General features: G+C 53.7%; 1 protein-coding gene across 3 annotated transcripts in view; it reads left to right on the top strand.

Annotated features, from left to right (window-relative positions):
* Positions 1 to 2232: 2232 nt before the first annotated feature.
* Positions 2233 to 13215, top strand: part of Sez6l (seizure related 6 homolog like) — a 152889-nt gene continuing 141906 nt past the window's right edge. Inside the window, exon 1 of one of the 3 annotated variants that reach the window (XM_060382605.1) lies at positions 2233 to 3422. In XM_060382605.1, the coding sequence (XP_060238588.1) occupies positions 3326 to 3422 (97 nt within the window). In that variant the 5' untranslated portion in view covers positions 2233 to 3325. The remainder of the gene's footprint in view (positions 3423 to 13215) is intronic. The other 2 variants (XM_060382604.1, XM_060382606.1) reach the window with 2 other exon arrangements.

The raw sequence follows: 13215 nt of genomic DNA on the forward strand, positions 1-13215 counted from the left end.
CTTGGGCCCATGGTTCAGCAGACCTCACTAGACAGTTCTAGAAAGCAAGGGACCACATCTACTGCATTCACAGCCACTGGCACTGAGTTTGACACGTATGTATCATAGGTTGAGCACAAGGAAAATGAGATGGTGGGGGGATGGATTGATGGACAGATAGACAGAAGGATATATGGATGGATAGGGGACAGAAAGAGGAAATGATGGGACAGAGGGAAGGGAAAAGGAGGAAGGGGGCTAATGGGTAATTGACTAGGTAGATGGCTCGATGGAAAGGTAGTGAATGGTAAATGGATGATTAGAAGAGAGAGATGGATGGATGGGTGGATGGGATGAATGGATGGGTAGAAGAATGGATGGATGAATGAGATGATGGATGGATGATAGATAAATGGATGATGGGTGGATTGGTAGATGGATGTATGGATGGGTGAATAGTGGATGGATGGATGGATGGATGGATGGATGAATAGATGGAAAGATTGCCAAAGGATGATTAGCTGGATGGGTTAGATAAATAGATGGTGAGTGAATGAATGAAAGAAAGGATGAATGGGTGGCTGGATAGATAGATGAATGGTTAAAGTTAATGACTGAATTGATAGATGGTTTGGTGGGTAAATGGATAAACAGGTGAGTGGGTGGATGGGTGAATTGATAGGTAGACAGATTCAGAGACCAAGTCCAGAAAGAATAGTGATTCACAGAAGGACACGCAGAAAGGCAGAGACAGGGTAAGGCGCTCCAGCTTCCTGTGTTCTCACAGCTGGGACCGCAAACACGTGGGGCCACTGCGTTAAGTTAGATCCAAGGCACTGTTGACAACAACCCCAGACTAAGCTTTGAGTTGATCAACCCCTGAGGTCCTCTCCCTCACCCTGTGAGCATGCACAGTGCATCCAGTCAGGCCTCAAGGAGACTGCTGGAGACTGCTTTATGTTGTCACTAGCTCCACAGAACAGGTACTATTTTTACTCTTACTCCTCTTTTGCTCTTCTGTAAAATGGGTCTGGCCATGAGGAAGATCTCCCCACCACACGCTGCTTCTGTTCGAGCCATGTGCGCAGCTGGCTTCGTTCCGGTGGCATCTCATCCTCCTGATGTTCTTAAGTCCATGTCTTCAGATAACTGAGTTTCCCTCCTTTACAGTCTCAGCACAAATCAAACTGGTTAGCCCGCGCCATGGACCCAGTGGGCTGACAGTCAACGGCACTAGAGTGTCTACAGAGGCTCGTGCTAGTCCCCAACCTTACAAGGCAGGGACTGCAGTGATGGACTTCTAGTGGCCTGCTGGGAGCCTGAAGGTGGGGAAGCCCCAGGAGAAGCCACCAAGTCACAGCCCAGAGGCGGCCAACTTGTTGCTGGGAAGGATCATATTTGGGCACAGGGGTCTGATTTTTAACTCAAGCCTGGCCTTGAATTCATCCACCCGCCACTTCCTGGCTGAGCGCCCCTGGCGAGGTTGACCCTCTGTGAGGTTCCAGGGCAGATATTGATCACAATGATCACTCCTGATCATTATGAAGTTGAAACAGACAGCCCACAGCAGAGCCTGGCGAGCAATGGGTAGTTAACAGGCCTTCCTACCCTGGTCTCCAAAGAGGAAGCTGGCACTTGTGTCTCCTTTGCTCTTCTTTCACCTCCATTATCCTGTATAATCTTCAAGCTTCTGTTCTGTGGGGGTTACTGACCCACGGCCTGCTGCTAGTCCTGCCAGGCCCTGAGGGTGAAGGGGTGGTCCAGGCAGCTCCCTACAGCTGCCACCCTCATGAAACAAGGCAGGAGAACACGACATTCCCTCAAAGGAGGAACCAGGCCTTCTGCATGCCTCCCTCAACGTCCCACACTCTGAAACCCACTTGGCTTTACTGGCCAAGGTGAGCAGGGGGAAACAGGGCGTCCTCCATCACTGGAAGCCTGACAGACTCTGGGCTTCAAATGAATGGAATGGCCTGTGTAAGAGCATTCCATGAGTGAGCCTGAAGGGGCTTCCGGAGCCAGGAGCAGAATTCTCCCTCCCACCTCCTCCCCTCCCATCTCCAGCGCTCCCCTCCCCCAATTCTTTTTTAGGGATCTCCCAGCTCCTCCACTCTGCTGAAGACATTTTCCCCCAATTGCTACAACCTTCTCTCCATCTGCTCCCGGCCTGTGCGGAGTAGCAAGGTGGTGGGGGGTGGGGTGGGGAGGGCTTCTAACTTGGGGCGAGGGGCCTGGGAAGCCAGCTGGGCCCGAGAAACCCTGCAGAACAAGGAGGTCAGTCTCCCTCCGGTGCGAGGCATCTCCCACCTGGCCGCTGGCCAATGCCTGGCTACAAGCGCCCGCTTGTCTTCCCCACCCAGCGAGACCCATCTCCTCTGTGTACGGAAGAAAGACACGTTTCTAGAGAATCAGAACTGGACAGAGGAGGCCAGAAGATGGGCCGGGACCCAAAGCTCCCAATGGGGGAAGGGAAACCAGAGCTCAGGCTCTGGAAGCCCAGAGGATCTGCAGGGCCCCGTTGAGAGCGCTAATGTAGCAGATAGAGCTGAAATCCTAACACGGGTGATGGGTCTTCGCCTAAGAGTCTGCTGCTGGGTGTTTCCGGGGTGAAGAGCCACTTGGTGTCAGACACAGGATTCTGTGGCCCCGTGTATTGGTCCAGCGAGGTCCCTGGATGCAGTCGGTGTGATTTCCTAGGTCACTGGGACTCTCTGTGGCAGCACCAAGGCATTGGGCCAGTGCGGCCCTCGGGGGCCGGAGAGAGGGCTGCGCGGTAGAGAGGGAGCAGACTGCGGGCCGACTGGGCTTGCAAGGGCACACCGGGTGCTCTTCCGCCTCATCTGACTGCCCCAGCATCTGCAGAGAGAGAGGGAACCCCATCCGGGACGCGGCGACATCACTAACTTCTCAGGGCCAGAGGGCCAGGCTGCCCCGGAACGGCCCTCGGCCGCCTCCTCGCGCTCACTCCTCCTTCGCTCTCTCGCTCGCGCTCTCTCTCCTGCTCGCTCGCTCGGGCCCCAGCCCCCCGCCCTCCGCTCGCTCGCCGCCCGCGGCTCCTCCTCACTCGTCCGTCGCCCGCGCCCGGTGCAGCTCGGCCAGAACCACCGCGGGCTGCGCGTCCGCCAGGAGCCGCTCGCCCCGACCCTACTGCGCGGATCCCTCTGCCCGGATCCTCCTGCACGGATTCCTCAGTCTGGACCTCGCTCAGGGACCCGGCTGCTCGGAGCCGTTTGCCCAGACCCCTCCCTCTCCCTGGACCGCACTGGCCGAATCTGCCTGCCGGGATCCTTCTGCCTAGACCCTGCCACACGGATCTCTCCGCTCGGATCCCAGCTCCGCAGCCACGATGCCCGTGGCACGGCCGCACGCCGCGGGACCCGACAGGATCTCTCTGCTTCTGGTTGCCTTGCTCTTGGGGAGCCCCGCGGAAGCTCAGGCGGAAGGTAAGGACCCCGAGAGCCCTCCCCCCCCGGCCCAGATGGGGCAAAGTTGTTGCTGTGGACCCGGGCGGTCGGGGGTCGTGGCTGGTCGGGGGACGCACGCACCACCCTCCGGACCGCCTGGATTCGGGGCTGGGCACCTCGTCCCTGCCGGAGCGCGGAGGCGGGGACGTATCTGAAGGACTCCCGCCTTGGGCTGCGGGTCCTTGATCGGTCTCTCGGGCTGGGGACAGACTCCCTTTGGCGGTCCGGAGGAGCTCCTTGGAGTGGGGTCGTCTCCAAACCTCCAGATTCCGGAAGCTCTCTGCAACTGCACCCGGGGCTGGCTGCCAGGCTATTCTGTCGCTCTCTGTGGGAGAGGATGGGTATAGGAAGGGGGACAGCTGACTGCCTGTCACCAGAGCCAGATTCCCTTCCATCCCACCATCCCATGCTGGCTCGGACTATCCAGAGCGGCTGTCCGCTGGATAGATTCCCACCCAGGTGTCAAGAAATTGGACTTGGGTGTGGCTTTCTCTGGTGGAGGGGAGCCCAGGGCTCCCCGAACTTGGTGGGAAGAGAGACAGACGTTAGAACCTCAAGGGCTGGGCTCCTTCTCTCCCCTGTACAGCCTACCCTTCCTCGTCCGATGCTAGGGACGAAGAGGGCGTGCTAGTGAAATCTGCGTGCTCGCTGCTTAGGAAAGGGGTCTGAGTTTGTGGGGATTGTCAGTTGCTTCACCTACCTGCAGCCACGCCTTCACGGCCGGGGTCCCAGCAAGTTACAGTGAGACTCCGCCCGGGGTGGAGAGAGGAGTGAGGCTGTAACTCACCCAAAGCTGACCTTCCCCCACGCCCCGGAGCTATGGGAATTGGCTGGCACTTGGGGAGCCCACTTAACCCTCCCATCATCTTGGCAAAGTGTGTCTCTTGTTTCCTCCCGTGGTAACTTACAAAGCAGGGCTGGGTGTCTGCCTGAGCCGGCCACGGCACGGGGCGCTCACCCCATGTCCATCTGGAGTTCCGTTTCATTTGGGTCTCCTTGATCTGGAGTTGTAGGGACAGACACGCACCCACCCGCGGGGAATTCTGGGCCCCTGAGTTCAGCACCAGAGGCCCCGGACAGCTCTCAGCTCCAGGCCCTACCTCCGGGTCCCTTCTCTTCCTGGTGGCCTGGAGTGCCCTCCTCTGCATACATAAGGCATTTTATCCCCACTCTCTTCTCTAACTGTTGGGCCCAGAAGTGAGAGCAAGGAACATGCTTTGCCCCTCCTTTATTTAACAAAACAGACCGTTAAGAACACCCACCCCCTTCCTTGTGAGGCGGCAGTATTTCCAATTTACACCAGGTTTGGGCTGTTTCCCTGGGAAAGATGGGAAAGGAGATTTGGTTTAAATCAATGGTTTCTACCCAGCATGCCCTCTCTTAATTAGCTGTCTCTTTCCAACAATAGCGTGGTGGCCTTGAACTGGATCCAGATTGCCCTGTACACACACACACACACACACACACACACACACTCCACAAGCAGAACTCAGAGATGTCCAGAGGTTTTGCCATCTTTTCTAAAATGATCCTACCCCTGAGTTCTGCATTCTCTGAGGCCCCACTGTGGGCATGGGGGTGGGGTCTTAATGGCATGTATAGAAATGTCAGCCAAGATCAGGGTTCTGTATCCTGATTCTTCAGTGTGTGCCAGAGCGTAGGAGTGAGAGCAGGATGTGTGCATTTGTGTCTTGAATTTTTAGGCATTTTGTATTTTCCAACTATTCCACACCATAGCTAGTGAGTGTGTGTATGTATATATATATTTAACTTCAGGTCATGGTCGAATTAAAGTCCACTGATACACTTCTTCCAGAGGCTCATTATGAACCCTGGGGTTCTAACTGAGTCATAAGAAGGGAGCCAGGGAGGCTGACGGGCACTGCCAGTTCTGACGGTCCATTTGGAAACAATTGATCTTCCACAATAATTCTATTTTTAACCTGCAGCTCATATTCACTCAAACCAGAGAGGGGAGGCTTCAGAAGAGCCCAGCGTTTCAGACTAGTATTTCTGCTTGCAGCATGTGGGGGGGGGGGGTAGGGACTTGTTGCAATGCTCCCGTGCAGGGTGCACGCTCTCTGGGCTGTCTGCTGGGAATACGTATAAAGTGTAGTCCTCGTTTTTGAAGAGGACGCTTACTGTGTAAGACATGCACGAGGGAGTGATTGCATATCCACGCTAAGACTGCAAAGCCTGAGCGTTCTTTTCCTCTCCCCTTGCATTAACAAAGCAAATTCAGTATTGCTTAGTAAAACTCTAATTTGCTGCCTCCCCTAGGCGCTGACATGTGTCAACACGTATCGTTGTTACGTGGGCCCTAACTGTGTTTTTCTAGGAATTTGCCATTCTTTTTCAAGGAGTTCTGGCTGACCCCACCAGGGACTGCCTGATCCAAACTTGAAAAAGCCTTCTTGTAGTCACACAGTTCTGCTGGGCATTAGGAAACAATACCGACTTCCTTTCTCTTCTCTTCCGAGGCAAGCATGATGTTCCCCGAACGGAGCATTTAGATCTGTCTGTGACTTTTTCGTCAGGTGTCTGTTCCTGAAAGCCTTTGAAAGAAGCGCAGTATACCGGCTCTCCCGTTTGGAGGTTGATTGCTGCTGCAGGCCCATACTTCTTACCTCCACTAGGGGCGCTCAAAGCTGCCGCCGCTAACTGAGGGCAGGAGGGAGGCAGATTTGGTTGGGAAGGAAGAAACCCCACGTGTAAGTCATGTTGAAAGCTAGAATGACCCCTCAGCCTGACTCCTCCTCATGGCCTGACCACGAGGCTCCGGTCCTTCGTCCTTTTGTATGTACTTGGTTCCTATTTCTCAGGGAGAAACTACTGCCGACTTTTGCCACATAGTGAAGGGGGGGCGGTGCAGAGATAAGAAGCTGGCGGAAGGATGCTATTCCAGGAAGGTGTCCTTACAGCTCAGGCCCCAGCTCATCCTCTTCTGCAGGTGTCTGGGCTCCATTATAGAGGCAATTGCAAACCGAGGGACGCGGCTAGGCCGCTCTGGTGAGTGGCCCGGCTGAATGTGAGAAGTAGATGAATAGGGTTCAAGAGAAGTAGTTTGAAAACCAGAGTCTGCCTCAACCCAAAGCTCAGTCTACCGAGTACACTCAGTACATTCGACCTTCAGAGAGACCGTCTGGTCTGGGACTCCATTCTGCCATCTGTGGGACATAAATAGAATGAGGGATGACGGCACCAGCCTGCAAGGGTGGTTATAGGATTCTGTACCTCATGTTAAAAAACAAACAAACAAACAAGAAACTAGCCTGTGTTTGTCACATGGGCAAGGCTTCCTCCTTTCCGAAGAGCAAACTTCCCCTATGTGCAGGTACCGAGAGAGCAGTCTCCTGAAGTTGGGGGAAGCAGATGTTCATGTCAGTCCTGAGGTGATTTAGGCCAAAGCTGGGGAGGAGAGCTAGCCTGTAGCCCTACTTGTCCACCACCTTTTAGCAAGGGAGATTGCAATACGCCGTTGTGTGCACAGCTTTACTTCCCCAGGCCCCTCGACGTCCCTGTGTGGCTTTGAACCCACCACCAGGAACCGGAGTTTACAGTTAATGGCAATAAAAGATTGGAGAAGACATGAGAGGGTCTGCTAAAATAATAATAATAAAAATTATTATTATTATTATTATTATTATTATTAGCTGTCTATGTGCTGAGTTCTGATGTAGTTCATTCGTCACAGTTCTGCTGGCTGGAAGTCCAAGTTCACAGAGTCAGCAGAGTTTGCCTGGTAAATGCTGTCTTCCTGGTTTGTAGAAGTCCACCTGAGGGCTGAATTCTCACTCTCACGTGTCTGCGAAGGATAGTGGGGTCTGGTGCTGTCACTTTCCAAGGGCTGCCCCCTCATCTTGGGGCTCAGCACCTCAGACCTCCCCTCCACTCAATTGGGAGTTAGGTTTTTGATGTATGAATAGGAAGAGACATGAGTAAGGCTCCTGATACAGTGCTCCTCTGCTGGGAACTACTTTCTGCCCAGCACGTACAGCCCAGCACCCCAGCAAGAGGTTCACAAGGTGTGAGCTGTCAGCTGTTTGGGGGGAAGGACAGACCACTGTAGAATCTGGCCAGTGGCTGTGTATGGTTCTCACCAGGGCTGGTGGGTGAAGTCTTGCTGAGCAGGTCTCACTGGAGCTGGCCCTGGCCCTGGGGGATGCCTCGGGGGCCAGGAAGAGAAATCTACACCAGGCAGGAGAACCCTGAGGCAGACATCACTCTTGGAATTAAAAAGAGGGAAACAGGGGTCAACAGAAGGAGGACGCACTTGCTGGTCCTCCTCTCAGAGGTATGGACTGTTGTCTGCCCTACGCCCCTGAACCTCAGGAGCTCTCTAGGTGAAAGGGAATAAAGGGTGGTGATTGTGGCATTCACTGTCCTTCACTGCAGATGGGGAGGGATCTTTTATAAAGGAGAGGGGCCCAGCTGATAAGAACAGACTAGTCTTTCTGCTGCTTCCCACTGGTGAAGGTGAAAGGGAATAAAGGGTGGTGATTGTGGCATTCACTGTCCTTCACTGCAGATGGGGAGGGATCTTTTATAAAGGAGAGGGGCCCAGCTGATAAGAACAGACTAGTCTTTCTGCTGCTTCCCACTGGTATGTACATGGAAGCAGCCCATGACAATGGCACAGAGAAACATGCTGGCTTTGGGGGTGGGGGGCTTGGAGCAGGGGGACAGGGTACCCTCTTCAGACCTGTGTGGACTCGGTTAACTATGACAGACTATGTATGCAACAAAAACACGAATTGTGTAGTGATGGTTTTGTTCCAAGCTAAGTGGTTTGTGAAGATCATGCAGAGAATCCTCACCACAAACCCACCAGACAGGAGTGTCTAATATTCCTGCTTTGCACAGAAAGGAAACTGAGGCTCAGAGAGAATGGGCAAAGGGTATAACAAACGGTTGCAGGCTGTATCAATCCCAGGCCTGTACTAGGCTCTCTTAACATGGAGGATGGGTGTCACGTTTAAGAACCACATCTTGGGAGGCAAGAAATGAGTAAATGTGTGCCAGGAGAGGGATATCAGTGAACTCTGCTGCAATTAGATATGTATTTTATTACATGCACATGTGTTTGGAGAGACTGAGACAAGGCTTCACGTATCCCAGGCTGGCCTTGAACTCCTTATCCTTCTGCATCTACCTCCCAAATGCTAGGTGACAGTTACATACCGCCACATAGGGCTTGCACATGTGCCCTGTGACTTCATTCTGTGTGCTTTGAAACAGATGCAACAAAACCTGCCGTTCTTTTATGAAAACCAGTCTCCTGGCCGTCGTGGTGGCACACACCTCTCATCCCAGCACTCGGGAAGCCGAACTGAAGTGGGAGTGTGTGTGTGTGTGTGTGTCTGTGTCTATGTGTGTGTCTGTGTGTCTATGTGTGTGTGTGTGTGTGTGTGTGTGTGTGTGTGTGTGTGTGTGTGTTTACAGGTGCACCTATACAGACAGGTGTGGAGACCAAAGGTGTGTCTTCCTTAGTAGCTCTCAACCTTACCTTTTTGAGACTGAATCTCAGGTTCACGGATTCAACTACCCCGGCTGGCCAGCGGGCCCCAGGGGTCCATGTGCCTCCACTTCCCCAGTTGTGGAGTGAGAGACACTTGCTTGCTGCTGGCTTACACATGGGTGCTGCTGTCTGAACTCATCTGAACCTCTCAAACTCACACAGTGGGCGCTTTACCCACTGAGCCACTTTCACAGCCCTTAAATCCTATCTTCAAAATACACTATCTGACACCATATCCCGTGATGAGTCCCTACCCACAATCCCTAGCACAGCAGGGGCAGACCAGCATCAGCCAGGCGGGTGTTGAATGCACTCTGGTGGCTGCCACAGTGCCTGGTACTCGGGCTGAGGAAAGGGGGGGTAAACTGAGTCAGGAGGGAAGGTGTAGGGAGCGAGTCACTGTGGAAATGCCTGGTTGGTACGTGGAGAGAATAGGAACATGCACTGATTATGGTTCCAAGTTCTGGTCCTCCAGCTTCTCCCCTTTCTTTAGATGAGGAGACTGAGGCCTAGAGCAGCCGAGGTCTCACCTCCAGTTCGAATCCAGAGGTGGCCAGGGAAGCGTTGAACCCAGGCTGTGGGGATGGACTGTCCACACTGGGCCCTGCCCTCTTGCAGAATAATAACATTATGGAACAAACCTCCATCCAGATACAGCCCCCGGTGGTCAGCACTGAGCTCGCTAAGCCCCAGAGGCTGCTGGGATGGAGATCTGGGTTGGCTAGAATTGCCCCAGATCCTCAATCACTTCAGAAGAGGAAGCTCAGGGAGAGTCATAAAAACGAACCACCAACAGCCTCAGCAGCTTTAGGTTGCAGCGATCACAACCAGATTCACAAGGCTGCCTGTGACACATTTTCTTGATTGGTGATTGGTGTGGGAGCTGAGCCATCCCTGGGCTGGACATCCTAGGTGTATAAGAAAGCAGGCTGAGCAAGCTCTGAGGAGCAAGCCCTCCATGGCCTCCACCTCAGCTCCTGCCTCCAGGTTCCTGCCCTGTTTGGGTTCCAGCTCTGGCTTTTTCAGTGGTGGATTGTGGTGTAGGATCTGGAAAGCCGAAATACACCCTTTCCTCCCCAAGTTGCTTTTGGTTATGGTGTTTTGTCACAACAGAAACTCTAAGACAGGGTCTCATGAGCAACGCACAGCGCCAGGATTAAAATCCAGGGTCTTTGGATCCCAAAGCCTAGGCTTGTCCTAGACAGCGAAGCAAACTAGAGAGCAAACCCCTCTGGCAGGACTCCACAGTGGGAGGTGCCTTCTTGTCCAGTAGCAGATGTCAGGTTGCAAGAGGCAGCCTGCAAGAGCGTGGTCACCTCAACTTCGCTCATACCCACGAGCGCTCCTATGTGAAGCGATGCCCTGTTCTTGCTCAGGCTGTCCCCATAGCCCTGCCCATCACCCTGGGACAACCTCCTGCTGGCTCAGGTGAGGCCACAAGATAAAATTCCCAGTGGGCTCGTTTCAGAGCCCAGCCTGGCTCTGCTTGCTGCAGCTCCCACGCCTTAGAGATTCTTAATGGTCAGCTGTGTGTGGAAGCGCCCAGCTTGCTGCAAATGCTTGGGATGGATAGCTTCTGTTGCTGCTGAGAAACAGCTGGCCTCCCGTTTGTCCTTCCACTTCCCAGGCCCATATTATCCTTTCCTCTGAAGCTCCTTGTTGCTTCTCTTCTCCGACTCCATCCTGTGGCTCTGTGCCCCCCTCCCATCATCCTCCGGTTATGGGTAATTCACACATCATTTATTCACATGCCTCCTTTTTCCTAGACAGGGTACTCTTCCAAAGGGTTGACGGAGTGTTATGCATTCGAACCCCCCTCAGCCTGGGTCTGCCCCGGTGACAGTGCACAGACCATTTGTCAAAGATGCGAAATTACTTTCATCCTTGTGGTGAGATGGAACTGAACCTCCCAGGTCTGTGTGGTCTCAGGCAACCCCATCTTAAAAGATACCAGGGTCCTCCCTCCCTCGTAGGATGGCTGCATGGAAAATCAATGAGGTAACAAATGTGAAATTGCTGAAGGCGGCTACAATGGAAGGAGGAACAGGGGGAAATCAAAACATGAAGGAGGAGTGAAATACACCCCCACGCTGTGCAAACGATGATGGGGGTGCTCTGGCCGCTCTTCCTGAAGCCATCTTTCTTTGCAAACAAAGTGCTGAATACAGTTCCCCCTGCAGCCAAGCTCACTGGCAGACATAAACTGTGGATTCCCTCCAGGTGGCCTTGGGATATGTCTTCTCCTAGGCCCCAGGCAGCTCCAAAATCAGCACATGCCCCGCTGAATGCTGGGAGAGCTGGTAAACACCAGGCTCGAGAGTCAGCAGCCTGGCTTTCACACCTGGTACTTAGCAGACGTACATCCTTAGGGGAGTCACTTGCCATTTTGAGCTGGCATGGACCTTGCCAAGGGTGGCAGTCTCTGTTTTGCCCCACCCCAGGGACAATGTGCTGGTTGAGTGGGGTTCCACCATCCTTCCCAGGGTCTGCCATGCTGGACTCCATCTTCCCAGAGCCATGGCACAAGGCCGTTCTAGATCATCACTCACCTAAACAAGGACACTCAAGCCCTTCCTAGATCCCAGCCTAGGCTTGCTTAACCCAGGCATGAAGCAGGGGCACACAGATCCATAAGCCAAATGGAGGGATGGCCATAGAGGCATCACTCATGGGCTCTGCCGTCCCTGCGATGCCCTACTTGGTGCTGGGATGTGGCCCTGGCCAGCACACACATTTTCATGTGTGAGCAGGGGAAAGCCACTCAATGTCCTCCAGCCTCGTTTTCCATGTGCAAAAGGAGATTCCCGATGCCTCCCTTGGTCTCTGCATGGTCCACAGGGGACATACCTGGCTGCGGGACCCCAGGAGGAGCCTTTCATACCACACTACCTGCAGACAGTAGCCTGACACTCGTCGGTGTACAACCTAAGCAGCTGTGCGTGGCAGCCGAGGGCGTGGAAGTGCGCCATGGCCCCCTATTACTGTTCAAAGGGAGGGTGCAGAGCCCCCCACGCCTCATTCCCTGAAGACTTCTGAACAGCCCTCCGATCTCTGCACCCCCTTTTAAAGCAGGTTTAGCAAGTTGTAAAGCTAATTTGGGGCCAACTGCCTTGGAAATTAATGCAAAATGCGTGGAATCAAGCCTCATTTTGAGGGCTTCGAGGAGGGGAAATTTGCCTAATTTATGGCATAAATAAAAACGGTGTGCTAAAGCTAATTTGCATACTTGTACTTCGATTGGGGTTCAAGACAAAAGGTTTTTTGGTTTGTTTGTTTGTTTGTTTGCTTCTTTTTGCTCTTCCTTTCTTTTTATACTGTCCTCTTGTTTTTAAGTGGAGCCTGGGCTCTCCCTCCTTAATCCAAACGTACGAGTGCGGTTTACAAAGCACAAGCTGAAGAGCCCGGAGCCCAAGCGTGTACTGACACACAACAGGACCCCTGACGGGTGTGCAGGACAGGCGTGTCACCATTGTTGGCGGTGACCACACCTGTCTAGAAGCCCCCGCTTCCTTCCTGGGTCCCATGATCCTCCAAGGCAGGGACAGGGCCAGAGTCCTCTCCGTCCCCAGCTCTCACTACTGCTACATGATAGAAGAACGAGGCTGAACAAGTGGGCATGTGTCGCCTGAGTCAGCGTGCAGGAAGTGTTGGTGTTGGAGAGGGTTATGTGTGCATGCGAGTGTACACGCGTATGTAGCATGGTCCTCAGAGTTCGACCTGGGATATGCCTAGGCCTTTTCATCGTGTGTGTGTGTGTGTGTGTGTGTGTGTGTGTGTGTGTGTGTGTGTCACCGTTTGACTATACCGTGGATAATAAGCCACCGTCCCTTATCTCCCAGAGCTGGGGTTACCAGCATGCGCTGCTATGCTTAGTTTTGATGTGGGCTGACTGGGTGCTGGGCATCTAAACTCGGCAAGCATTACACCCACTGGGCCACCTTCCCGGGGGGAAGCGGTTCTTGCACACTCACAGAGATGTGCTTCAAAAACTCGGGGCGCCAGCAGGTCTCCCTTGGGCGTTACCCACCTTTGCAGAAACCGTGCGTGCTAGGGAAGAACCCTGCCTTTGCCACCCTCCTTCGGGGTTTGCAAGCCGGGGCACTCAGCTCACTGCCACTGTGCGTGCGTGGACGAAAGCGCGGCCCTTCCCGACATCTTGAGATGGCAGAAGCCTCTCGGTGTACGAGAACCACCCACCCAGGACAGAATTCTCACTTTTATGATTCCCAGTAGATAAAGCATTTCTGTGAGGCG

This window comes from Meriones unguiculatus, chromosome 4 (genome assembly GCF_030254825.1).
Source record: "Meriones unguiculatus strain TT.TT164.6M chromosome 4, Bangor_MerUng_6.1, whole genome shotgun sequence".
In the NCBI taxonomy this organism is placed as follows: Eukaryota; Metazoa; Chordata; class Mammalia; order Rodentia; family Muridae; genus Meriones; species Meriones unguiculatus.